At 53.3% G+C, this 24,898-nt stretch overlaps 6 protein-coding genes and 1 pseudogene across 7 annotated transcripts; 2 read left to right on the forward strand and 5 right to left on the reverse strand.

Moving 5' to 3' along the window:
- Nucleotides 1–16: 16 nt before the first annotated feature.
- LOC117639971 lies at nt 17–4,893 on the forward strand. Of its 2 annotated transcripts, none has more exons than XM_034376089.1 (11): nt 17–300; nt 634–756; nt 846–948; nt 1,028–1,155; nt 1,241–1,430; nt 1,507–1,640; nt 1,720–1,938; nt 2,014–2,173; nt 2,279–2,652; nt 3,054–3,240; nt 3,338–4,893. In XM_034376089.1, exons 1-11 carry the CDS (start codon nt 187–189, stop codon nt 3,691–3,693), a joined length of 2,088 nt encoding a protein of 695 aa, XP_034231980.1. In that variant the 5' UTR covers nt 17–186; the 3' UTR covers nt 3,694–4,893. The 2 variants fall into 2 exon arrangements, with proteins under 2 accessions (XP_034231980.1, XP_034231981.1); XM_034376090.1 differs by having other exon boundaries at nt 637–756.
- A 138-nt stretch (nt 4,894–5,031) lies between these two features.
- LOC117639853 (testis-specific serine/threonine-protein kinase 3-like) lies at nt 5,032–6,524 on the reverse strand. Its single transcript, XM_034375796.1, has 2 exons — nt 6,345–6,524; nt 5,032–6,153 (listed from the first exon to the last, which is right to left on the reverse strand). Exons 1-2 carry the CDS (start codon nt 6,522–6,524, stop codon nt 5,056–5,058), a joined length of 1,278 nt encoding a protein of 425 aa, XP_034231687.1. The 3' UTR covers nt 5,032–5,055.
- A 523-nt stretch (nt 6,525–7,047) lies between these two features.
- On the reverse strand, nt 7,048–8,161 carry LOC117639854 (testis-specific serine/threonine-protein kinase 1-like). Its single transcript, XM_034375797.1, has 2 exons — nt 7,223–8,161; nt 7,048–7,056 (listed from the first exon to the last, which is right to left on the reverse strand). The coding sequence occupies exons 1-2, from the start codon at nt 8,159–8,161 to the stop codon at nt 7,048–7,050; spliced, it is 948 nt and encodes a 315-aa protein (XP_034231688.1).
- A 615-nt stretch (nt 8,162–8,776) lies between these two features.
- LOC117639855 (testis-specific serine/threonine-protein kinase 3-like) lies at nt 8,777–9,916 on the reverse strand. The gene is made up of 2 exons (XM_034375798.1): nt 9,044–9,916; nt 8,777–8,944 (listed from the first exon to the last, which is right to left on the reverse strand). The coding sequence occupies exons 1-2, from the start codon at nt 9,914–9,916 to the stop codon at nt 8,777–8,779; spliced, it is 1,041 nt and encodes a 346-aa protein (XP_034231689.1).
- A 946-nt stretch (nt 9,917–10,862) lies between these two features.
- LOC117640752 lies at nt 10,863–10,981 on the reverse strand (annotated as a pseudogene).
- Nucleotides 10,982–11,354: 373 nt separating this feature from the next.
- LOC117640328 (transmembrane protein 208) lies at nt 11,355–12,881 on the forward strand. The gene is made up of 5 exons (XM_034376747.1): nt 11,355–11,504; nt 11,794–11,952; nt 12,032–12,168; nt 12,266–12,350; nt 12,439–12,881. The coding sequence occupies exons 1-5, from the start codon at nt 11,499–11,501 to the stop codon at nt 12,577–12,579; spliced, it is 528 nt and encodes a 175-aa protein (XP_034232638.1). The 5' UTR covers nt 11,355–11,498; the 3' UTR covers nt 12,580–12,881.
- On the reverse strand, nt 12,871–13,937 carry LOC117640327 (ATP synthase subunit C lysine N-methyltransferase). The gene is made up of 4 exons (XM_034376746.1): nt 13,761–13,937; nt 13,454–13,626; nt 13,188–13,379; nt 12,871–13,111 (listed from the first exon to the last, which is right to left on the reverse strand). The coding sequence occupies exons 1-4, from the start codon at nt 13,876–13,878 to the stop codon at nt 12,941–12,943; spliced, it is 654 nt and encodes a 217-aa protein (XP_034232637.1). The 5' UTR covers nt 13,879–13,937; the 3' UTR covers nt 12,871–12,940.
- Between the last annotated feature and the right edge of the window lie 10,961 nt (nt 13,938–24,898).

The following is a 24,898-nucleotide window of genomic DNA, read 5'->3' on the forward strand; positions in this document are numbered from 1 at the left end:
CCCGCCCTTTCCCCTCCCTCTCCCCTGCCCCTTCCGCAGGTGGAGGTGGAGCTGTAACATGGCGCTTGATAAGTCTTTATCTTCCCTCGGGTAGTTTTCTGCTAGCCAGTCTTTCAAGACTCGTCTTTGTTCCGAATGAAGTGTCGCCGTTCGATGAGTAGCGTTGTAGTGAAGTAGGCTGTGACAATGAATTCCCCAAAATATGGGGACCGAACTGCCATTCTCAAGCGGAACAGACCGATTTGGCAATCAAAGGATGGTCAAGACCAGATCGATGCTGTTGAATCGGACGTGTCGTCTGTAAGTTTACATGACGTTGTTTTTTGACAGTACTTTTCTATCTCAGGCCGCATTAAAAATTTTAACATCATTTGGCCTGGGACTCATTTTTTTTATTACCTTCTGCTCTCTTAACCTTAACAGTCCATCCTTTTTTATGGTGCAAAATGATTATTTAATTAGAAACATGCGCTGTAATGAAGTGAATGTCATGTTTTCATCTAACAAGCTAAGCTGATGCTTTCTTTAAACTTCTGTCAAACCATGAAAAGATTAATTTTAATTTTTATCATCATTTACTTGCCAGGCTTACTCGCCTAGTGTCATTAATTTTTTAAAAACTTTTTTTTTCAGCAGGCTCAAATTTTAGACCGAGTAAAATCTGATAGAGTAGCTGTTACACAACCAGAAGAGGATCGACGACGAAGAACAATCATTGTTGAAAAAACGAGTGGTACCTATGGTTTCACACTGCAGGTAAAATAATTTTTCAACCACTCTATTTTTATTTGTTATTTTGATGAGGCTGCTGGTATTCAATATGCCAATCTTTTCTTTTTCTACAGAGCTATGGTATCCATTACAAAAAGGAGCAGGAAATTGAAATGATAACTTACGTGGATTTTGTTGATTACGATGGACCAGCCTATCGAGCTGGAATGAGAGAAGGTACCCGATTCTTTTCAGAAATTTTCTATGTAAGACAGTGCATGCTTCAGTATTCTGTTAGAACTCTTTTTCTTTCCAGGTGATGTAATTTTGTCTATTAATGGTCATGATATGGAAAAAACGGATCACAAAACACTCGTAAACTTCATCAAAAACTGTGATTCTAGAATGCGGATGGTTGTCTTATTTGAAGATTGTGTGCGTAAGGTTAGTCTTTCTTGTAATCATTGTAAATTTCTTTATTTGAGTTCAATCCTCATTCCCGATAATGACACTTGCTCTTGTTTTGAAGGTTGAGCTCCACATGCGGTATATTCAAGTTCAAAGAGCTCTCCGCAATAAAATGCTAGAACTAGAAAGATTATGTCTGAAAGAGCGTGAGTTGCTGGAAGGAAAGTGGAAAACACACAGTCTTCCTGCTAGAAAAAAGGCTTCCTCTTCCACCACCACCACCTCATCTTTGCACCACCAAGCCAGTACAGGTTGGAAACTTTTTCCTAATTTTATTTTAGATTTGTTTTATTTTTATTGATCTGAAATTATTTATTTTGAATATAGGCACCGAGTACAGTTATTGTCGACCAACAGTATCTACAGAGGATGTAGCATCTATGCAGCCCCAGGTAGTGCTGGCATATCAGTACATGGAGCCTCAGTACAGAGCTTATCTGCTCCAGGGAGGGCAGTCCATTGTAAGTGTTTTGCTCAAGGAGCATCTGTGTGAACCTTTTTCCATCTAGTGGAAAGTTATTACATTAATAAAATTTCCAGGCCTCTACAGTTGGTAGCACAAACAGTGCAGATTATCTGTTGAGCTGGAACAATCAGCAGCAGCAGACTTCATTGCCACAACCGCACCAACATCAAATTGTTGTAAAATCATGTCTGAAAGGTTGCCGTCAAACTAATGGGGTGGGCTCTGTGCCAACTGAAGAACAGTTCACTCCTAACAGCCAACAACATTCTGCCAAAGCTCAGCATACCTCTCAGGTATTATTGATCATTGACTGCTTCCACGCCAAACGTAAACCATTCATCCGTTTATATATTTGTTTATTACTTTAGAAACAGAGGCATCTCTGCAATCCATGTATCAGACCAAACAACCAAGGTGATAATGGTAGTCTGGATGCATACGACCTTGCCAGTCCTTGTTGTGATTCTCGCTGTGTTCCTACAAGGCGTAAGTCATCTCAGAAGCAGTCCTCAGAAACAAAAGAAAAAGGTTTGTAAAACTTAGAAACAAGGGAAACTTCCTATGTTCTGCAGAAAAATCATTCAAATGTTCATTAAATTTAAAAAAAAAAAATTTATATTTTGTTTTGGAAAGGCTCTAAGGAAAATCGTCGAGGTAGTGGTCGGTCAAGCCATCAGCAACATCATCATCAACAACATCAATCGCAGCAGCAGCAGCATCATTATCAGCAGCAGCCACATCATCAGAATCACCAACAAGCACACTCTCATCGTTACATGAGCCTTGGCGGCACGTCAAATGGGTCATCGAACCCAGGAAACAGTAGTCACAACCATGGACCGGGCTCTGGGCTTGTAAGCCAGTGCAGCTTACATTCTTGCGCATCCAATTGGAGTGAGCATGCAGCGACTGCATCTAACGCTACATCCCTGAGTACGGATACCTTGTATTGGGATGATTCAATGCACTCAACTGTGACACAAACCCAACTACCACCGACAACAAATGTAAGTTGATTATTTGCGCGTGCCTTCTGTTTGCATGAATAGGTAGGGACCTTGTAGGAATCTTAGTGTTGCATGGTCAAAGGCCAACTGATTATTTTTTAAAAATTTTGCTAATGTTCCAAGTTTTTAAATATTTTGTTTTCAGTTCTTTTGCATGTTTATCTTTTTTAAGCTTTTCAGAAATTTTATTATTTTCCTTTTTATTTGCCAGAATATTTGTTGATGCTCAACAGCCCTCTTACTTCTAAGTTTCTGAACATCCGCGTCGATCGTGTAAGGGTACGTTAGATACCTCTCATGTATTAGTAATGCTTGCATTCTGTTAGTGTTTAAGTATTTGGAGTATGGATAAATGCTATATTATCATAAGTTTAATGTCTTCCTTCTCAATTATCTTACAGCTAGAAACATATGCCACAACTTACCACATTTACAACCCCGTGAAACCAAAATCGTGGGATAATCTAACTACTAAGGGTATTGGCGGTTACGGATTTGGATATGGTTACCTTGAAACTACTAGTCACCGAAGTGGCTCTCAGAAGGGACACTCAAGCAGAGCCTACAGCACTAAAATCCCACCTGGAGGTAAGAAATGGAGATATAAAAGTATACCTGCATAAATGAGCAGTCAGTGCTAATTCAATTACTGAGATAAATAAATGATTTGGTTTCCTTATTGTAGCTGCCTGCTTGCAAGATTCCTGTGGACGCCAATATTATATTGTAACTGGACCTCTTGTCAGCAAAAGCAGCGCAGAGAATCTCCTTTGTCGAACTGACTCAAGTCATAGCTGTGATTGTCTTGATGCGTCATCTTCCTCTTCGAACCACCGCTACTTCACTGCCGATAAACCAACAAAGCATCATCACCATCATAAACAGGTCCACTATGAAATCCATCCTATCCCTCAACAACAGTCAAGTCAACAGCCTCAACAGAATCAAGAAAAGCAACAACAAACCGCAGCACAAGTTCTACGTGATATGGCAAGTCAGACTGATAGCAAAAGTGCTCAAGGAGAGGTGACTCGACTCTAATTTACAATTTAGATGATAATTTTTGTAAGTTGACTAGAAGTTGCATTTGATACCAACCTAGTCTTCTAGTCTTCAGTATGAGAACTTTTTTAACCTTAAAAACATTTTATTTCCTTTGTCAGTTTTATGACTGTTGTAGCCATCTTCAGAATTTTATATAAAAATACACGTGCCTTTAGTTAGAAACTAGTGTAACTGTAAGATATCAAACAATAACATCAACTTTTCTAGAGTTATAGCGCTATTATCAATTAATTTTTTGTGTGTCTCTTTCAAGACTAAATATTCCTGGAACATATGCTTAATATTGGGGGTAATTTATATCAACTTGACCTCCTCACGAAAATCTGTGCCACATAACTTGTTTTTAATATTATGAGATGCAAGTAGTTTCTCTCTCAATTTTTTTTCTAAGGGACATCGTTTTCTAAGGGGGTTGGGGGCGGTTTTCTATGTTATTATTGATGTATTGAAGAAAGGAGAAAAAATTCCTTAACTTCAATTGTTGCTGCATTTTAACAATTTCTTTTCTGTTGTTTTGTTTCAAACCATGAATTATTGTTACCAGTTACCAAACTTTGTGAACTAATGGTGTGTGCAGCGGTGGCTGCTCTGGTTGCTAGGAATAGATACTTTAACTTGTATTGCATTTTTTGCGTTTTGATTGAAATGTGGTCAAAACGTGACTGTTCTTTGTGTTGTGTTTGTTTTATTTTCATTTTTGAATACAAGTGTGTTTTGTATAGTATATTAAGACTTCTTCCTATGTTTTTGTGTTTGATTATTGTATTTTTGTTTGCAATCAAATTTATTGTATGAACCTGTTATGCCACACCTTGTTGTACCATTATTGTGTTGGAATGTTTGTTTCTTGTATCCCAAAGAAGCACTCTTAGTGCTAGGTCAAACACAGAATCCAGCCGCTTTGTCTGATCTTCGGATTGGTGCTCATTTTTGTTCCCTTTGAGTAATGTATTGTACACATGTAAACGTTTTCTGATTCCAAATTTCCCTTCCATAATTGAATCTCCATAAATTATCTTCCAGATCTTTTTTTTTCTTTAGATTCTCCTTTTGACAATTTTTAAGTTACCATTTTTAATGAGATACAGTCTTGTTTAATCTGCTCATAGTTGAGTGATTTAGTTTTAAAAAGTATACAAAATAACCAAAGATTGTAATTAAAAACGATGCCATTTACCTCATGTTCTTTATTTCTTCCTCACATTTTCCGGGGCAGTCGGATGACGTTGGTGATTTTACCATTTGTTGAAAAGTCTCCGTGGCCTGGCCGCTTGGCCAAGTGTTGCCCAGCAAAGCCATGCCGAGGCTGGGGAATACCCAACAGTTACTGTTGAGGGCCTAGGACTGGTCTTCGACCTTTCTTATCTGGCACTTGGTGACCAGGGCGGGGTTGGTGGTTGGGGCATCTGTGGTGCTGGCCCCGAACGCGCTTCCCAGTCCCAAGGGGGGTTGCTGCGGCTTGCCGACGGCCTTGGCCACGGCCTTGGACGCACTGACGCTGTTCTGTCCTTGGGTGGACGAGGGACTCGCTGAGTTGGCAGCGTCTGTCCGCTGCAGCCGGTGTGCCGGTGTGGCGGCGGGCGTCGCCGTCGCCATGGTCCCCGTCAGCGACGCTACCAGCTTGCTGTCCTCGGTGGGCGTGGCCTTGAGCTTGGACGACGGCGACGACTCCACCTTCTCGGCCGAGGCGCCGGACGGCGGCGGGTGGTGGTCCTTGCAGGACCGCATCCAGTCGTGCTCCAGGATCTCCTTGAGCGTGATGCGGTTGGCCACGCTCGGCTCCAAGATGCGCGCCACCAGCGTCTTGGCGATGGCCGACACCGAGTACTCGACCCGCGAGCTGAACTGCCAGTTGCCGGCCATCTGGTCGCTGAGCAGCTTGCGCCGGTTGGCGTCGTTGAACGGCATGGTGGCGTTGAGCATGGCGTACAGGATGACGCCCAGCGACCACACGTCGGCCAGCTTGGGGTTGTAGGGCGTGCCGCCCACCACCTCGGGCGCCGCGTACGCCGCCGAGCCGCAGAACGTCTCGCACAGCGCGGACGGGCCCAGGTCGTTGCAGTAGCGCGCGAAGCCGAAGTCCGTCAGCTTGCAGTTGAAGTTCCGCGACAGCAGCACGTTCTCGCACTTGAGGTCGCGGTGCGCGATGTCCTTGGCGTGGAGGTACTCGGTGCCGCGGCAGATCTGGTGGAACCACACCTTGGCCCGGGACTCGGGCACCTCGCCGTTGTTCTTGACGTAGTCCAGCAGGTCACCGTTCTCCGCCAGGCTCATGAAGATGAAGACCCGCGGGCCGCGCTCATAGATGCTGTACACCTGGATGATGTAGGGGCTCTCCACCTTGGTCAGCACGTCCAGCTCGCGCGGGAAGAAGTGCTCCAGGAAGTCCCGCGAGGCGCGCTCCTTGTCCAGGATCTTGCAGGCGATGCGCTTCACCTTGGCGGGGCGAGAGAAACAAGGACGCCCGTCAGACTCGAGAAGCTAGTCGCCGCCTGCGAACGAGGGCCAGGCGCCCCGCAACACGCGCACGAGTGGCGGGTCGGCCTACCCTGCACTTGGCAGGCGCTAGCAGGCGCCTTGCCCGGCATCGCCTCGAACTGGCCGGGCCGAGAAAGCACGTCGCCTACCTTGGTCTTGTTGCGGTGCACGTAGTTGGCCGTGTGCACGCTGGCGTAGGAGCCCTCGCCGATCTTCTTGCCGATGAAGTAGCCCTGCTGCTCCAGCGCGAACACCTCGGACGCCCTCGGCACCAGGTGCGGCTGGCCGCGGCTCGGGGGGTGCGCCTGGTGCGCCTGGTGCGCCGTCATCCCCACACCATCTGCAGCTGCCGTCGGCGTCCTCGTCGGCGTCCTCGTCGGCGTCGTCGACCTGGTGCGGCGTGCCTGGTGTGCCTCGGCCCCACCAGGCCGGCCCGCGCCGCGCCGCCACCAGCTGGACGAGGAAAGCGTCATCAATGGCGGCCGGCCGGACTTACAGTGGCACACCACGGGCCCGCCAGGCCGCCCCCAGCTGGACGAGGAAAAGCGTCATCAAGGACGGCCGGCTGGTCTTACAGTGGCGCACCGAGGGGAACTACCGACACGCGCGCAGTCAGGCAGCAACGGCACTGCGTTCCGTCGCTCTGTCTCTCTCGGAACGCACGGAACGCTTCGCGTGTGCGAGAGAGACAGAGCGAGAGTATTCCCTCGCTGACTTGTCGCTGATCGCCGGGCGGGGATCCCACTCCCACCAGTCAGCGGCTGCGATAGTTTTCCTCGTGAACCCGTTGAAGGTGGTGGTACGGAGCAGAGCGTCACGTTTTTTCGTGGTAAGTGTGCGCATGGCGCAAATTTATCGTTGCTAGAAATATCAAAACACTAGAACCTACTGACTAGATTTAAACGGACGGTCCTGACTTAACCTACCCCGCGAGGAAGTGCAGCTACAGCCCGCCCGACCAGCCCGCCCCCGTTGCGTTGCCCGCGGCCCCCGGCAAGGCCCCCGGCCTGCCCCTGTCCGGCATGACGGCCTCGGTGAAGGGGAAGGGCGTGGCGGGCGCGGGCCGTAGCCACTCGTGGGCCAACACGCGCTCCAGGGTGAGCCTGGTCATGACGTCGGGTTCCAGCAGGCGCCGCACCAGCCCCTTGGCCAGCGGGGACAGCTCGCCGCGCACCTTGGACCGGAACGCCCAGTTCCGGCTGACCTGGTCGCGCAGCAGCTTCTGGAGGTTCACGTCGTCGAAGGGCATGCGGGCGTTGAGCATGATGAAGAGGATGATGCCCAGCGACCACACGTCGGCCAGCTTGGGGTTGTACGGCGTGCCGGACACCACCTCGGGCGCCGCGTACGCCGCCGAGCCGCAGTACGTCTGGCTCAGCACGCGCCGCCCGTCCGCGTCCACGCAGTAGCGCGCGAAGCCGAAGTCGGCCAGCTTGACGTTGAAGCGGCGCGACAGCAGCACGTTCTCGCACTTGAGGTCGCGGTGCGCGATGTTCTTGGCGTGCAGGTAGTGCAGCCCGCTGGTCATCTGGCGGAACCACAGCCGGCTCTGCGCCTCCTGCACGGGGCCCTTGTTCTTGACGAAGTCCAGCAGGTCGCCGTTGTCAGCGAAGCGCATGAAGATGAAGACGCGGGGCCCGCGCTGCAGAATGCTGTGCACCTGGATGATGTGGGGGTTCTCGATCTTGGTGAGGATCTCCAGCTCGCGCGGGAAGAACTTGTCGAGGAAGTCGCGCGGCGCCTTGTCCTTGTCGAAGACCTTGCAGGCCAGACGCAGCTTGCGGTTGGCCGCGGCGTCCACGTACTCGGCGGCGTGCACCGTGGCGTACGTGCCCTGCCCCACCTTCTTGCCCACCAGGTAGCCGCGCTGCTCCAGCGCGGCCACCTCCGAGTTGCGGGGGCTCAGCGGACTGCACCAGGAGTCGGGGCCCGACTGGCCCGTGCTGGAGCTGGGCAAGGCCGTCATGGTGGAGGCCGGCCGTCATGCCCGCCACCCTGGCCGACGGGGCGGAGGCCGTCGCCCCGGCCGCACCGCGTCGCCCACCGCGGCCCCGCGCAGCCTGCCTCGCCTGAGGGAGAAAGAGAAGGGAACAGGGTTAGGTTGCGAGGCCGAGGCCAAGGCCGAGTCCCGGGGCGAGGCCGAGGCAACGGTCGAGGTCCTCGTCGAGGCCTGTGCGTCGCATCCCCGTTCCCTCGCTCTCTCTCCCGCGGGCCGAGGCCTGGCCGTCCATGTTGCAGAGCTCGCGGTCCGCACGGTGCTTACTCATTTGGACATTGGGTCTGAACGGTCCTGAAATCGTATTATTCTGTCGTTTCCGCTTAATAATCAGAGCTAAATTTTTTAATATAGCCTTTTTTCAAATGCGGAATTAAAATTTTGAGTTACGTACCGCAAGCAGTAGGTTGCTTAAATTAGCCAAAAGTGAGCTAAGACAGGTGTTCATAAAAATTGTGAAATAAAATATCCAGCGTGTGTGTTAAGTAAACTCAAAGATTGTTTTTTATTGATTTCTTTGTCGTTGCGCGGAAGTTGTGTTTGGGATGAATGGGCTTGGTCTCGCTCTGCATCTGGAGGTAGGCGTCAGGTGTCTTCCAGTGGCTGGCCGCCGACGGGCTCGGGCGTGGCGCCGGCGGACTTGCTGACGGCGGACTTGCGGTGCTTGGACGGGGCGGGCGCCTCCGCCTCCGTCTTGTCGGGCTTGTCGGGCTCGATGGTCTTGGACGTCTTGGCGAGCGCCAGGCCGTGCGGCTTGGCGGGCGGCGGCAGGCTGGGGCTGGAGGCGTGCGCGCCGTTGGCGCCGTTGGCAGCGTTGGGCACGGCGGCGGCCAGCTTGGCGGCGGAGGGCGCCTTGTCCTTGTCCTTGCGGCAGCGCACCCAGTCCAGCGCCATCACGCGGTCCAGCGTGTGCCGCTGCGTCATGTCCGGCTCCAGCAGACTGCGCACGATGTTCTTGGCGGCGGCGGACACCGTGTCGCGGGTCTTGGACCGGAACATCCAGTTGCGGTTCAGCTGGTCCTTGAGCAGCTTGCGCAGGTTGGAGTCGTCGAAGGGCATGCTGGCGTTGAGCATGATGAAGAGGATGATGCCCAGCGACCACACGTCGGCCAGCTTGGGGTTGTACGGCGTCCCGGACACCACCTCGGGCGCCGCGTACGCCGCCGAGCCGCAGTACGTCTGGCTCAGCACGCGCCGCCCGTCCGCGTCCACGCAGTAGCGCGCGAAGCCGAAGTCGGCCAGCTTGACGTTGAAGCGGCGCGACAGCAGCACGTTCTCGCACTTGAGGTCGCGGTGCGCGATGTTCTTGGCGTGCAGGTAGTGCAGCCCGCTGGTCATCTGGCGGAACCACAGTCGGCACTGCGCCTCCTGCACGGGGCCCTTGTTCTTGACGAAGTCCAGCAGGTCGCCGTTGTCAGCGAAGCGCATGAAGATGAAGACGCGGGGCCCGCGCTGCAGAATGCTGTGCACCTGGATGATGTGGGGGTTCTCGATCTTGGTGAGGATCTCCAGCTCGCGCGGGAAGAACTTGTCGAGGAAGTCGCGCGGCGCCTTGTCCTTGTCGAAGATCTTGCAGGCCAGCTTCATGCGCTTGTCCGAGCCGTCGTTGAAGTCGGCGGCGTGCACGATGGCGTACGAGCCCTGGCCCACCTTGCGCCCGATCAGGTAGCCGCGCTGCTCCAGAGCCTTTACCTCCGAGTTGCGGGGGCTCAGCTTGGTGGTCATGGGGGGGCGGGGGCGCGGCCGGGGGCGCGGCGGGGGCGGCGGGCGGTGGAGGCAGGGTGGCGGCGGCGGCGTGCGGGGGCTCTAGCGGTAGGGGTGGCGCGGCCCCGGACAACGCCATCGGGAGTGGCCCTTGGCGCCCTTGCTGCCCTTGGACTTGCAGTGGGGCCGCTGCACCATCGTCACGGCCCGGCCAGGCTCCGCCAGGCTCGCCCCGTCTACCCCCGTCTGGAAGAGGAGAGCAGAAGTGCGTCAGTATCAGTGTCTGTTTTAAACAGCCCGGCTCAGCGTTTCACGAGGCAAATTTGCACTGCGGGTCCGCAGGTCTTATGTGTTTATTTTTGAAATTCGTTTCGATTGTTTTGACTGAGATGCACTTGTACTCTTCTCCCCCAGAAAGCACAATAGCCAATCTTAAAACTACGGCCAACCAGGACGAGAATCGACAAGGCCTGTCTCAACTTGTCGCCCGGTCTGCGACTTCGACATTCGACGTCCACACGACTCACTATCTACAAATAGGCTGACGATTTGGTGTGAGATAAAAACAGGTGATTTGGGAGGCCCTTTCCATTGTTTACGAATGCCAGTGGGTGCACCGTCCGTGCTCGTACCTCACCGACCACGTCACCTGGGGCTTGACAGGCTTTTCGGGCGCGCCACTCACCTTGAGAAATGCTAATGGACCGTCATCTGTGGTGTCCCATGTTTGGCGAAATGTGGGAGGAGTCAAGTTCACTGCGAATTTTTAGTTGGGCATGCATGGGCAATGCCGCGACAAGCGCTTTGTATCCTGGTTACCACCGGCAACGCCCCATTGTTCACTCTTGACAATGCCCGCCAAAATAAATTTGAAAGTTGGCGGGAAAAAAAAATGGTTTTGGGTGAGTGCTCTCCGAATTCGGAAAGTAGCGATAGCCAATTGCTCAAAAAATATGAAAAGATTGGTTGCCAACGGCATGCGGTGTTCCCAAGCGGTCACCCATCCAAGTACTGACCGCACCCAACACTGCTTGACTTCGGTGTGCGGAAGGGAACCGGTAGATCCAGCGTGGTGTGGTCGTTGGCGAGTGACACCGAAGAGGCGCGCCTATTCATTCCACCAGTGTACGGTGCACACCAGCGAGAGAAATGCGAGAAACGTTGCCGCCTCAGCACAGCGCGGCAAGCGAATAAAACGCGAAGTTTGTGACGCGGCGACGTTCGAAGCCTCGCGCCACCGTTGCGGGGCTGCCGGGAGGGCACCGGTGCTTCCCTCCACCCGCCCATGTCACGTTACTCATCGAGAGGCAGTCCCTGTGCGGTACCCGCGCCAGCATGGGCTTCTTATCTGTCCTTCCCTGGCACTGGCTGCTGAAACGCGGCACTCACAGGGCAGTCGTGTTTCACGCCGCAGTGTTGGTGGGTCCGTCTCGACGTGGCCGCCATGTTGGCCGCCATGTCTGGACGCGTCATGTCGAAGCCGTCTGCTGCAGCATCTGGTTCACGACTTTGTTGACAACTCGGTTTGAGCCGCTGAGTCACTTTGTCGCTGTTTTAAATCTTGCTCTCTCTGTCAGGGTGGCTGAGGCCTCTACTTGTCACCATGTCGGTAAGAGAAATGGAACTAGCAACCCTGGGATTCGGCGAAAAACATTGAAACCCGTCCGGCTTCCACTGGATGTAGCTTGTCATCACCATCAGCAGAAGTTAAACCACTTCCCCACTGTTTTCATGCGATTTTTGTCCACATTAGTTTTGGTTGGACTTCCCTCCCCTCCCTTGTCGACCTTCTAGCCGGACTACCCTCTGTTTCTTCCATGTCCGAGATTCCCCCCTCAATGTTAAGCCAAAGGGTTATGATGTCTACCAGCACCTAATACTTTGATTTCATTCCACAGCAAAAACCAAAGGGTAAACAAGGAACCAAGGGTATCAAGCAGATTGTGGAAGAAAATGTACAAACCCTTAGCTTCTACAGAAACATGGTTTTCATTTCTAATGCAAGCTTCTTAGCTGTAACTTGTGTTCTCTTCGATGTTTTTACAACTTGGAATATTGTAAGTATGTCGATTGAATCAGTTTACTGCTTTACAATAACAAAATACATTTTTGATAATTTTTTGTTGACCATTTCAGGTTATGCTTGTGTTTTCTGCTATAGTTTACATTGGGAGCTATCAATTTATGGCATTTATGGCAAGAGCCAAGTACACTGACTCTGGTCAGCTTTTTGATAGTGGAGTTGACCTAAACATGGAAGGTGGAATAGCTGAGTGAGTGAGACATGCGATCTCCTGGACCATCATTATGATTTTTATGAAATCATCTGCAAATCTTTAGTTTAACTTTTATTTTTGTTGTACTTTTTAGACATGTGAAGGATCTTATCATTCTGACTGTGATCTGTCAGTGCCTATCCTTATTTTCTAACTACTTCTGGTGGTTATGGGTCCTGGTAAGACTTTTTTATTTTTAGATAAGATTAGTTCCTTTAACTGTGACTGTTGTGCTAATGTAAGACTATCTTCTTTTGTCATTTTCAGGCTCCAGGTCGGGGTTTCCACATGCTTTGGAAGAATGTTTTGGGACCATGGTTCTTCCAGCCAGCAGAAGAACGACAGCAAGAAATTGATCCAAAGAAACAACGTAAAATGGAGAGAAAGCAAACACGGGGACGTTATTGAAGTGTGCTCTCGTTTGACGAGAGATGGTGAACAAAGTGACAATTACTAGCTTGTCCAAAACCTTTCAAAGTCTGGAATGAGTCTTAGCGGGTAATGTGCCAAACTGCTGGGCACTTGAAGTATTTTTGTCCTATGGACATCCACTTTTGTATTTTGGTGTTTCTCTGAATCAGAGGAGTAAAGCCAATCAATGAAGAAAACATACATGTGATAGTGATCCATGCATTAATAATTGTTTCTAGGATGTCAATTTTATCTACATTCTCATAAAAATGCTCAATTAAACACAAATTACAAAAAAATTTGTTTATTTGAAAATATACCCTATCATCATCTTGCTATTAGAAATTTGTCAATACTCTCAATATCTTCCTTCTTGCTCTTTATTGTTATTGGGAGTATAAAGCCACACTGTGTCCAAACCAGAGCCAATTGTAGCGACTGGTTTGAGTTTTGGAAGTGGAAACCGGCAAGCGACTATGTGGGTGCCAGCTTCAACTTCATTTTCTAATTTTAACTGTAACTCCTCCATCTGAAATTTTAAAGATAATATTTTTGAAATGACATCTCATTTTAAAGCATAGTATAAGACTAAAAAATATTATTACCATTTCTTCCACTCCAAATATTACAATGTTGGGATAGGGTTTTAAACTAAATTTCCACAAGTCTCTGCGGTGGAAAGATGTTGTTGAGGACAGTCCTTGCCGTAAGGCTTGCACCTTAGAATAAAGAACTAACCAAGGGTTCAACTCCACTCCTTCTGCGGGAGTAAATCCAGCTTGTGCAGCTGACAAAACCTGAAGGTCAATATTTGATTAAATGCTCGTATCACTTAAATTAGGTGGCAAATTAAAATGAAGGATAATCTTACAATTCTGCCATCTCCACTTCCTAAATCAACAAAACGCCCAGATCGTCCTCTGAGAGCTTTTAAAACATTTTCAACTTGTGAATTTGTTGCTGGCACGTACGGTAAACATACTCTTCTTAATGCAGGTGACACAAAAGGCAGACAAATGACCGAAAGAGCCAAAGCTGCCCCACCTAGGAAACAGAGGGTTAGTAGATTACGGTACGCACGGGAATATTGCGAGGCACGAAATATAAATGGATTCAACTTGACAGAGAGGATCTTAACCAAGCTGACACTGCTTCGCACTTAAGGGAAAGTATCTTACCAGTTATGCCAGCAATAACCATTCCTGCTCCCCATTTCTTTTCCGACGGTTTTTCCTTTCCTCCACCAAGCAGTTCGAAAAAGGCAGCATCATTTTGGACCGAGGGCTTTTGAGTCATGTTTGTCTGGTGGTTAGGGCAACAATGTCAGAAGCAGAAGCTTTTGGATCTCAGCAAATTTTCATACTACTCCTGAAAACAGCCTAGCCAACACATAACACGTAAATTCCTACAGCAACATAAAGTGGTTAGACAACATGCACACAATGCAAAATGAATTGAAAGAAAAGAAAATATTAAGAATGACGTTCTATTGGTTTAGTGTGACTCTACTTATTTATTTAGGGCCGCAGCCAGGGGTTTTTATTGAGGTTTTATGTTCAAAGGTTTGACGGGGGAAGGCCGCCAGTACAGCAAATTTTGTCATACCCGATTGAAGTAGTGTGAAGAATAGATTTTCTACTACATGATGGTTACAGTTACAGTGGATTTCTTTTATGTTTTTTGAAAAAAGATTGCACGAGATGTTGTCTACATGTGGCAAGCTTCAGGATAACGTGCTCTTGTTCCCGATGTGTTGCACGCTCTGCTGGCTGGTGCACCGTGGATCCCATCACCGCCTCCTCAGCCGCTCACAGTCAAGTAGAGTCCACCCTTGAAGGGAAATAAAACATTTTCCGTATGACAGTTTGGTGTGAGTGTCGTGCCTGAGGCCTGAGACGCAGCGATACGTGACGCATGGCCTGAAGCATCGCCGAGGAAACGGAACGGCCTCGCCTCCCAGGCAGGCAAGGCACAGCACTCTGTGCGGTGGTCCGGATGAGAAGGAGATCAGTACGAAGATGAAGATTGCTTGATCTCGATATGGGGCGGAGGGCCGGGAGGGCCGGGGTGGGGATCGCCTCTCTACCTCCGCCCCTCCTGCCCCTCCTGCCCCGCCCCGAGGCCGCCAAGGCCCTCGTGCCGCCTGGCTCCGCCCCCCACCCTCCACAGCCAGCCAATGGGCGCGGCGCACGGCCGGCGCGGCCGCGGAACACCTCGGCGTAAGGCCTATTCCCGGTCCCCCGCCCCCACCCCGCCCCCGCGAGGCGGCTTGTGGCCCACAGCGGCGGCCCAGCCGGGCCCAGCGCCCTGGGTCCCTTTTCCCAGGGCCAGGAGGAAAAGGCCGCCACAACGGCGGCATCGCCATTGCGGTGTGCGCGACGAACGCCCTTCGACGGGAAGGAAGTGGCGTCGTCGTCGTCCTGGCCGCGCCCTGGGCTGCCCCTTCAGGCCCGGGACGTGAGGGTGGAAGAAAGCCAAGCCAAAGTGGCGACACGATACCCGCAACCTGAGGGAGCGGCCGGGCTCCGTTGTCTAGCTGGGATTGGACGCCTGGCCGGCCAGGCATGGGCCAGGCAAGCGGAGAGGCGCAGTCTGAATTTCAAACCAGAATCGTAGCATCCGTCGCATGCAGATCGTTCCAGCCTGGGCCGGCCTGGGCCAGCCCCAGCGGAGGGAAAGGACTCCCAAGACACGGCCCGCCTGTTTACCCTAGTGTTGCTGCGAGGGAGTCTCGCAACCGAAGCATGAACCCTAACCTAGAATGTCAAGCGTCCGGCTGAGTCCGGCGGCAGCCACAAAAATCGTGGAGATTTACTGCATAGTCGGCTCTCCGACTCAACGTGGCGGTGACAGAACGTGAAATTTGGGTTTTAACCGTGTGCTGCCGACGGGCTGCTGGCGGCCGCAGCGCCCAGCATATTGTGGGCGCATTACACGGGACACGCGGACCCTGGGGCTTCGGGAAAGTGAAGGAATCCAGCGGATCCAACACTCCACGTCGCGGGAACCGGCGCGGCACCCGATATTCGGGAATAGAGGTACGCGCTGGTGGGTGTTGACTGTGTGTGTGAGTGTGTGTCTGTGTGTGTGAGTCAGGGGGCGGATGGGAGCGGCTCGGCGCGGCCCGGCCGCGGCGCGCGTGAGGGACCCAAAGTCGTGCGTTTTGACACTGCCTTGATTTATCGTGCCGCTTTGCCTTTGGTCGCCTTTGGCCGGCAAAAGAGCACGAAAGAGGTGTGGCGTGTTCCTGACCCTCTCGGTTCCTTTATCCCCGTTTAAAATACTCGAGAGGAGATACTGCGGGGGCAGGCTGCTATGCCGCTAGGCACAGCGCGCGGCACTTCCGCAACAAATCTTTTCGGTGAGGCGGGAAAGCCGGGGAAACCGTTGCGGACACGCTGACAGAGTTTACCTGCAACTGAGGAAAAAAGAGAGAAGTTGACTCTGTCAACGCTTTGTTACGCGGGCTCGCACTGAAAAAACAATTGTTTTCATTTGCGATTTCGTTCGAACGCGAATAAAAGAGGAGTGCGTGTGTTTGGCCAATCACCGGCCGGTTGAATCGAATAAGCTACGATCAATAAACGGGAATCAGGCCAAGGGGGAGTCCGAGCGGCCGGACGGCCGGATAATTCAAGTTAGTTAATTGTGACGTGTGACGCTGTTGCAGCAAACATCGCAAACAGCCCCCGGCGCCCCGAACCGGAGCCATCGTATAAATCGGCGCCATCGGCCTGCCATCGGTCCTGCCGTGGCTGCTGCAAGCGCTCCAAGCGCTCCGAGTCAGTGGCTGCTGTATTTTCAGGAGCTCTGGCCGCCGCTCTCCCGCGTGATGTGGGTCCGAACCGAACAACGCGGTCCCGACCAGTGTTGCCACATTCCTATGCAAAAATTCCCATCATGCACCAGTGTCGAAAGGGGTGCCAACCCCAGCCTGCGTAGGCCATAGCTGAACTTTGCTGTTGAGAAAGTGCCTCTTAGTCAGGCAGTCAGGCACCCTTACTGGTACACTGTGGGAAGTTTTGCCTCCCTATGTGGCAACACTGGTGGGTTCAAAACGCGTGACGCACGCCAATAGAACGCCGGGATAGGAGGGCATTCTTACGCACCTGTTTATTTTGATGCCGTGAGCCAAAACAAAACGCATTCCCCTGGGATTGTTGGTGCAGCAGTGCAGCTCCCCGGTGGTCTGGGCGGTGTGGGCTGGTGGTTAGGCCCCTCGGCCCCACACACAAAGGGCTGGCTCACTTAGCACTGCGTCGGCTCGACGGGCTCAAACAACTCTCAGAACAGCGAAAACCGCCGCGCATTGCGCCGTGCGCCCCGCCCAAACCAGCCGCAAGTCAAAAATCGGTCACGGCCAAATTTGAAGAAGGAACAACACTGGTGACGCGACGACGCGACGACGCGCGTCGGCCCCAAAGTGATACATTCTGCCCTGTCACTCCGCGTCCATTTGGGGGTCGGCCGCTCCAAGTTCCAAGGCCCGTTCCCATGCGGCCCTCCGCTCCGCATTCCTGGGACGTCAACACCAGTTCGAAAATGCGTTCAAAAACACCTGTACTTGTTTTAAAAAAAATAAAACCCAACAAAATAAGTACTTGTAATACCACGAGCGACTCCGTTTAAACTGTGATTTTCACCTGTAAAATTTTCATTTAAAAAAATTCTTTGTCGTCTTTGAATGCCGATGCTCGCTTTCTGCGTACTTAACGCGGCCCGGAAGCAAGGCCCCAAGGCCCGCGGGGCGAGGCCCGGAAGGGCTTTGGAAAATCTTTTCGAGTACTCGGCAGGGGACGCCCCGCGACGCCCCGCCACGCCCCGCCACGCCCCAAACAGACACGCCCCGCGCTGCGGCGGTGTGGAAGCGCGGCGGAAAGGGGGTCCATGATACGATGCCTGAATCCGTAATGCGAGAATCTCGGAAACAGCGTTACAGATTATTGAATCCCTCAAACTTTTCCCAAGTTGGGCGGAGAGCCGGTTGGTGCGGGAAACTTTCCCCCGCCGAATGGGGCGCGGAGGGTTGGCATTGGTGCGGGCTGCCTGCGCTATGCGACTCACTCGAATTTATTTTCGTAAAAGTTGGTACTATTTCTGAAAAAAAAAAAAAAAAAAAAAAAACGCGCAAGCAGTTACTTGGCGTGGGAGTATCACTTGACCGAGGCTTCTCACGTCCCGCCTCCCTTTCTCTCTGCCTAATCCACCGCGCCTTTGTAACTTCCCCTAAAAGACTCGCACGGCACATCACCCCTCTCTCGCACAGGACTCTAGTGTCCCATACAGTGGCGAGTGCGGCTTTGCTCTCCTTTGCTCTGCGGTGACTGAGAGGCGCCGCTATAAGCTCGGTGCACTTGCGTCAGCATCGACTGCGAAAGCAGAAAGAGGCAAAGTCAGGTGGAATTAGTTGAGTTACCATTGTGCGGTCAGAGCTAGCGTGGCCGTTATACTGATTCGACTCGCAGCGGCGAGATGTTTTGGTGTTGTTGCGTGTTTCGGCACTGGCGCCAAGGGGCATTTGACTCTTGGTTTACGCTGGATCCGTACCGGCTGTTACTTGCAATTCGTTTAGGTCAGTACGTGCACGGCCTACCAGTGCCAGGGGAGCGGGGCCAAGCCCGGGCAAGCTGGACGGAGCTAGAAGCAAATAAGTGAAGATAAAAAGGGCGCCAAACCCGGAGGAAAGCAGCAGTCCGGACTCACGCCGATGAAGGCAACATCACCTTTTTCGAGCAGAGCCGGGCCGAAAGCGGCTGATGGTGACGACTGTGTGGTCTGCAGAGTGAAGGGACGCCTGTTGTTGTCGGGGGTGTGCCGTTCACACAGGCGCTGTGGATTGGGGGTGCGCGTATCCTGCAAAGACAAGGCGACCAAAGAAACAAAAAAAAAAAAAAAAAAAAGAGGCGGGGAAATTGTGAAAAAAGCAAAAGCAGAAGAAACGGGAGGGGAGAAGGGCAGAAAAGGCGTTCCCCAAGCAGGAAAGCGTCCGTCGTCTGGGCGTGGCGTGGCGTGGCCTGGCGTGGCATGGCGTGGCGCAGCCCAAACACACCCTGTCTCCGCGGCGCTCCGCTGCGCATCGGATGTGAGGAGGGTTTGTAGGGAATTCCCCCTCCCGTGGCCCCGCCCCGCCCTCGGCATCAGCACCCAAGGGGCGTCGGTGGGGCGTCGACGGGGCGCCTTGCTTGCAAACCTCCCTCTGCAGGATGGGGTCCATCGTCTTTGGACCACCGGGGCACGGCGCGGCACGGCGCGGCACGGCGTCACTCGAGCGTGGGAGGGCCTGCGGGGGCGGATCCAGAGGATCCCGGAGACGCGCGGGGCGGCGCGGGGTGGCGGTGCGGGCCACGCTTCAGTGGCAGTCGCTAACTCAATTTCCCTGAGGCAGTCGTCTGCAACGCACGGCACCGGCAGCACGGCCAGGGAGGCCGGGCAGGCCGGGGGAAAGAACGGAAGCCATTTAGCGCGAGGAGCGAGGTGGAGGGCTGTCACGTGTATGATCCACCTAACTCCCAGTCAAAAACTTGACAAAATCAAAACGAAAAACTTGTCTGCGAAATGCTGTGACGTCTGCGATCCCGATCACTGCCGCGCGCTTTCTTATCTCTGATCGCGCCTCTGAATGGGAGGCTGACCCACACCTGCAATGTGCAGCGCCCCGCCGCCCCGCACCCTTTGACGCGCGCTATTCAAATGGCGCCCTGATTGAGGCTGTCGTCGAGGCCGCCGCCCGGGGCCTGATTTCCGGTGTGGTAGTCGCAGTGCCCGTCCAGGGGGGCGGCACGGCGGCACCGTACGGGGCAGGGCCAGGCCGGGCCCGGGTCGCACCGGGGCGGCGGTCGCCCTTTGAACCATTAGATAGGCTAAGCAGGCCCGACGAGGAGCGGCCCTGCGGCCCTGCGGCCCTCAAGGTGGAGTGATACTGTGTGCGTCGCAGGACTTGTGAAAACAACGCGACAGATGACACAAGGAAACAAGCCGTGGTGGTGGCGCGCCCGATTCAATCGCCAGCGCGCCCCAAGGAGACTGTTCCTGTCTTCCTCGCACTCGAGGCGCGCGTTCCGCAGGTCCGCAGGGGTGCGAGGGAGACTGGGTGCCCCGGGGCCAAGGGCCAAGACGGCGGGGTAACTCGATACAAACATCGCAGCGTTGGCAACTCGCCACTGTATCAAACTCCGCACGCGCGTCGCTCCGGGGCTGCTGCCGCTTGCTGCCGCTCCCCCGGGACCGCCCCCCTCCCCCTCCCCAGGCCAGGCCTCGCCCTCAAATGAGGCATAAATGGGACCATCGACACCCCGCGCTGTCAACAAGCGGGGAAGGACAGAGGGAACGGCCAGATCTCGCGGGATTCGAACCCGGTTCGGGCAATTCGAAATCAATTTTCCGCGTCGCAAATGCAAAATTCTCCGATAGCTGGCAAAAATTTTGAAGAGCCCATGGAAGCGACCACAGCAAGTACCTCTTCGTTTGCCCGCGCTAAACCTCCCTTGTTCTATTTTTGTTTCTGTGTTTTTTTGATTTTTTTTTGCGCCATGACGTGACGTGTGTAACGAATGCCGCTCATGGCAGTGGCGCCGCTCGGCTCGGCTCATGGCGTCCGCGGTGCGGGCCGCGGCCTGGCCATGGCGCCATGGCGGTGCCTCCTGTATGATGCCGGGCCTTTTTATGTTGCGAATCCTATTCACGAATTCAGGGCACAATTTGCTTTGTGACAAAGAGAAACACGGGGCGTGCGCAGGGGGAGGATGGGGGCGGCAGGGGAGGCGGGCATGGCGGACACAACAAAGAGTAAAGCGGTGGCGGGGACCTGTCATAGAATCATACGCTTGCTGTGGCACTAGCCAAAAAAAAGAGAAAGAAAACCTGTAAAATTGTTGAGGTCATGTTAGAGCGGAATTTTGCAGTGACGCCTTTCAAAATTTGAAAAAGCTAGATCTTAACGTACTGAGTCTAGAACTGCGTTTTACATTGTGTTGGGCAGGCTTTGCGCGCAGTGTGGTGATCTCCTTATTCCTCCCACTTCCGCGTCGGGGATCAGAGGATCTTTTTCATCCGGCGCCGCCCCGCCCCGCTGGAGGCTCGCCCTTTCCACGCGCGGCCGGCGAAGGCGAAAATCGCGACAAACGAACTCCGTAATGTGATGACGACTCGCGTAATTTCGCGTCTCTCGGGATGAAAAAGAAATGGCAAAAAAGGGAGCGAGGGAGAGGGATGGCACGAACAGGCCCCTTTGGCTGCCTTTCTTGGGGGTTGCCTGGGCGGAGGGCACGGGGCTTGGAGTCGGAGTCTAATCCCAGCGATAAGAACAAGTTCTCTTTCGAGTGTGGCAGTTCCAGGCGGGAGGCCCGTCTCACTAGTAGGAACACGAGAAAAAAATTATTATGGCAATACTAGAACTCTAGACTGCCTGTTTTTCTGAGGGTGGTGTTTTTTTTTTGGGGGGGGGTGTATTTCTTCAGTTGTCTTCGGATTAGTGTGCATTTTTTCGGCAGCGTGGCAAGGGTGCGATGTTCCTCCCCGCAGAGCAACTGCCCGCGAGTACGAGTCTATTAGCGATCACAACACATGTTGCGGAAAGAAGTCCGAATGGACTGCGCTGGACAGTTGTCCGATTGTGTGTCGTCTGCTCCCTTCATGCGGATTTCCCTTCAGTCGGTTGTTTTCTCAATGCTCGGATGAGCGCGGGCATTGAGAAAAAAAGAACCTATCCTAACTTAGTCTAACTCAGCGGTTTTCAAAATTGTGGTCGAGACTGTTCGAGATTTAGGATCGCGGAAAAATGTTCTGGAGTCGCGGCCTCGTGGTGCCTGCGTTCTTGTGGGGTCGTGCGTTGCCTGCCCAAGAGCATTTCCAAGGCCAAGAGCGTTTTTACAGGCTAAGAGCATTTCTCTAGTTCAAGAGCATTTTGTTGTGTGCAGAGCATTTCCACCGGCCTCGAGCATTTCTCAGCCCCCGAGTCCGTTTGCCTGTCCCGCTGCTCTGTCTGTTGGCCCCATGCTGTTTGTGTAGCAGCTTAGCAGTGGCGAGGCAGTGGCGATGCAGTGCGCGCTCAAAGAAAGAGGGAGGGGGAGAACGGGAATCGAATTGGGCGACACGTGTTACATTGGGATTATGATGCATTTTGATGAAGTCGAGGGCTCCGGAGGGAAAGGGAAGGACTTGCCGACAAGTGCACAGGTCCCCTTCGACCGCTGGATTAGTGGAGATCGCCCGCTGAAAAAACGGTTACGGGTTGTTTGAGGGAAAATGCAAGGTATAAATTCGGCAGTGTGTTTGACATTGCCTGACACCGCCGTCGGCACCTGAGCGGCGCCCCGACGCCCTTCCGTGCGCGGCGAGGGGGTTGATTGCTTGATTGAGGACGTCGGGGTGATGTCCTGGAGGCTTGGAGGGAGCCTGGTGGCGCGCCGAGCCATGCCAGGCATGCCTCCCCCTCCCCCTCGCGAGGTTTGCCACCACACGCTGGCTGCGATGGCTTGCACCCGCACCGCAGGGAAAGCCCCGAGCATAGGGTTGGCGCGCTTCGCCCCGCTCACACCTACCCCCACCCCAACCCCTTCCCTCCCGTACGCATCCCGAGTCCCGAGGGTCTTTTTAAAGCCAATTGTCGGCTTTACACAGAAGCGGGGCAGCAATGCACCCCAAGGCTCGCAATGTATGTATATGCCGGTGCTGTGGGTGCGGTGACCCCCCCCTCCCTTTCCACACTCACACAGACACACACGACACACATATGCGTGTCATACGCTCGGCTGCGTGGATCGACGCCTTGTCTCGGATCGCCACCCGACTGATTATGCTGTGGCCTCTGGGGAATCTTTTTGCGCTTGAGCTGTCACGGCGGCACACTTTTTTGCTCCCGTTTTATCGTCATAACAGAAGTACTCGTGCAGCCCCTGCAGGGCAGCACAGATCTCGCAAAGTGGGTCATCTTTGGACCTTCCACTTGTATGTCCTGCACGGTCCTGCTCCTGTGTGGACGTCCCGTTCGAGGAAGCAGCCTGGTGGCGGGTGCTGCAGACGCAGCCGAAGAGTCCCCGGGTTCGTGATTCACCCCTTCGGACCCTTCGGACGATGAGACGTCGAATTTGGTGTGATCGGCCACTTAGGGCCTGTTGTCGGCTGCTGCCGCGCCGGGTGGTGCTGCGCCGCGCCGCGCTGCCGTGGCCGTCGTTATAGTATTGACAATGCCCTGGCGGTGGCGTGGCGGTGGTGGCCGGGCGGTGCGGTGCCGAAAGGGTTGGCTCCGATGACACTAATGATGCTGCTCATCTCCACATCTGTCTGCCTGCCGCCTTCCCTTCAGCCACTTGGCGGTGACAATCGCCGCCGCGGTCGGCGAGCACCCCCTTCCCCTTCCCCTTTACCCCTATGTCGCCCCTGTCGCAACGTGACTTGCGCTTTCGGAGGAGGCTACTTCAGGTGGGCAGAGGGGCAGTCTTGGGTAAAAGAAAAAGTCAACAGTACTCAACAAAACAGGGCCTAGGAGAAATAAAAAGTTATCAGGTGGCGGCTGGAGTCGAACCCGCGGCCGCAACAGTACAAAACTTACTAAACAACAAGTTTCTAAATATTTTTTCGCAAATTTGTAAATTTAGAAACTACTAACTGGGAGGGCGGGTCAGGATCTTTCATTGCTTAGTACACCCGCTCTCTATGCTCGCCTTTCTTTTGCTCTCTCTTTCTCGCGGGGAGAGAGGGGGAAAGAGAGAGAGAGGGGGGGGGGGGGGTCAGCATCCACCGCAGCCCGCCCATATCGCTCCAATCACGACGTGATTATGCTGAGAATATTCGGATATCCATCTCCCCTTTGTGCAGTGTGACCACCTGCGCCACGCCACGCCACTTTCGATAGGTGTGTGTCCCTGTGTGCGTGCCCCCGCGTGCGTGTGTAGGTGGGTTGTGTGTGTGTGTACCCAAATTAATCAAACAGCCCCGTCTCTTCTCCTCGCCTTGCTTTCAATTTGCCATCGTATACAGCTCACGTGTGTATGTAATTCCCCCACAGGAAGGAAGCGTGGGCGGTGTACTGCGCAGCACTGTCAACATGGCCTTCCTTTGTGTCACGTGCGCGACTGTCCTCAATTTCCGCGTGGGCAACTTCTTCTTTTCAGACATCTTTTCTTGGCTGATTTTTTTATTTATGTTACTTTGTTGTTTCTCGTGTTTAATATTTTTCTTTTCTATTTCTTTTTGTCAGGGCCGTCAGGCTCTATTTGACGATGACTGCACTTTATAAATTTTCGGCGGACAGTAAAATAAAATCGCTCCGACAAAATGCCGCGAAGGAACCTGCACTGGAATTCCCTCACTGAATGTCTCTAATGACGGCCTTTATGGAGTCCGAGTGATCACTCATCTCGAAAGCACCGCTCTGTGAATCTAACGGCACGCGCATCTGCAGTGGACCAGCACATGTTCGCGGCGGCGGTGGCAATTTGTACAGTCGCCCAAAACATTTTGGAGTCGAAATCAATCTCTCTCCGTCGCATATCTCTCCGCGATGAGGGCGCGCCCTGGCGGTGAACCGATTCCAACGAGGCGCTTCTTCGTCGGGGAGAGCGCGGCGCTGCTTGTGCCTACACCGATACCAATCAGCGTCTAATGTGGACCATTCGATTCGTTTCGACTCGTCGGCATGAGTCACCAGCCTCCTCTTCATCTACCGAGCGCACAGTGCACACACAGGCGGACAAGATCCCTCTCAAGATCGCCGCTATGAGCGGTAACGAGGCCAAGTCGAACCTAACCTTACATAACCTCACTTCACTTAACCACGTGCAGCCCCACGAATTTCTCATACCACATCGTACATTCGTACCAACTTTGCGGACTTGCTCGGTGCTTCAGAACTACCTCCGGCTACCTCCCAGGGCGCCGCTCCATTGCCTGAGTGGAGCTGCCCCGGTGATGTACCGCTTCCAAAGTCCAAATACGGGGTGTCGGCACGCGCCATATGCACGCAGCAGCGCAGCACGCGTTCGCCGACCTGCCGGGCGGTTCATCAAGTTGATGAGGTGCGATACGTCATGCGTCTGTTTGACTGCCGCTGGAGTGAAAACCAAGAGTCGGGCCCAAGCTAGGTTAGGTCGGGCAACGCAGTAGTGCACCACTTCGCTGCCGGACTGGAACCCAAAGAGGAGACACCGGAGAGAACAGGGCGGCCCGTTCTACAGTCCGGGAGATTTTCGAGAATCTCTTCGAGGTGCGTTACGTGTGGATGCTGGCCGAGACAAAGAATCGGTATTTCATCTTTTCGCTCCGGACGGCCAGACAGACAGACAGACAGACAGACAGACCGACAGATCACTCAGCGATG

The sequence above is a fragment of the Thrips palmi genome, unplaced genomic scaffold (genome assembly GCF_012932325.1).
Source record: "Thrips palmi isolate BJ-2018 unplaced genomic scaffold, TpBJ-2018v1 HiC_scaffold_12, whole genome shotgun sequence".
NCBI classification, from domain to species: domain Eukaryota; kingdom Metazoa; phylum Arthropoda; class Insecta; order Thysanoptera; family Thripidae; genus Thrips; species Thrips palmi.

Bases quoted from the DNA above. Each gene is read 5' to 3' on its own strand.
- LOC117639853 (XM_034375796.1), bottom strand. From the start codon at position 6,524: ATGACGGCGCACCAGGCGCACCAGGCGCACCCCCCGAGCCGCGGCCAG. The intron at 6,154-6,344 runs GTAGGCGACGTG...CGCCCCGCCAAG, and splicing joins TGCACCGCAACAAGACCAAG to GTGAAGCGCATCGCCTGCAA.
- LOC117639971 (XM_034376089.1), top strand. From the start codon at position 187: ATGAATTCCCCAAAATATGGGGACCGAACTGCCATTCTCAAGCGGAAC. The intron at 301-633 runs GTAAGTTTACAT...TTTTTTTTTCAG, and splicing joins TTGAATCGGACGTGTCGTCT to CAGGCTCAAATTTTAGACCG. The intron at 1,939-2,013 runs GTATTATTGATC...TTATTACTTTAG, and splicing joins AAGCTCAGCATACCTCTCAG to AAACAGAGGCATCTCTGCAA.
- LOC117640328 (XM_034376747.1), top strand. The intron at 12,169-12,265 runs GTGAGTGAGACA...TGTACTTTTTAG, and splicing joins ATGGAAGGTGGAATAGCTGA to ACATGTGAAGGATCTTATCA. The intron at 12,351-12,438 runs GTAAGACTTTTT...TGTCATTTTCAG, and splicing joins TCTGGTGGTTATGGGTCCTG to GCTCCAGGTCGGGGTTTCCA.
- LOC117639854 (XM_034375797.1), bottom strand. From the start codon at position 8,161: ATGACGGCCTTGCCCAGCTCCAGCACGGGCCAGTCGGGCCCCGACTCC.
- LOC117639855 (XM_034375798.1), bottom strand. From the start codon at position 9,916: ATGACCACCAAGCTGAGCCCCCGCAACTCGGAGGTAAAGGCTCTGGAG. The intron at 8,945-9,043 runs GCGCCCTCCGCC...CCGCCCGCCAAG, and splicing joins GCCGCAAGGACAAGGACAAG to CCGCACGGCCTGGCGCTCGC.
- LOC117640327 (XM_034376746.1), bottom strand. From the start codon at position 13,878: ATGACTCAAAAGCCCTCGGTCCAAAATGATGCTGCCTTTTTCGAACTG. The intron at 13,627-13,760 runs GTAAGATACTTT...TCTGTTTCCTAG, and splicing joins GGTTATTGCTGGCATAACTG to GTGGGGCAGCTTTGGCTCTT. The intron at 13,112-13,187 runs GTAATAATATTT...TTAAAATTTCAG, and splicing joins TATTTGGAGTGGAAGAAATG to ATGGAGGAGTTACAGTTAAA.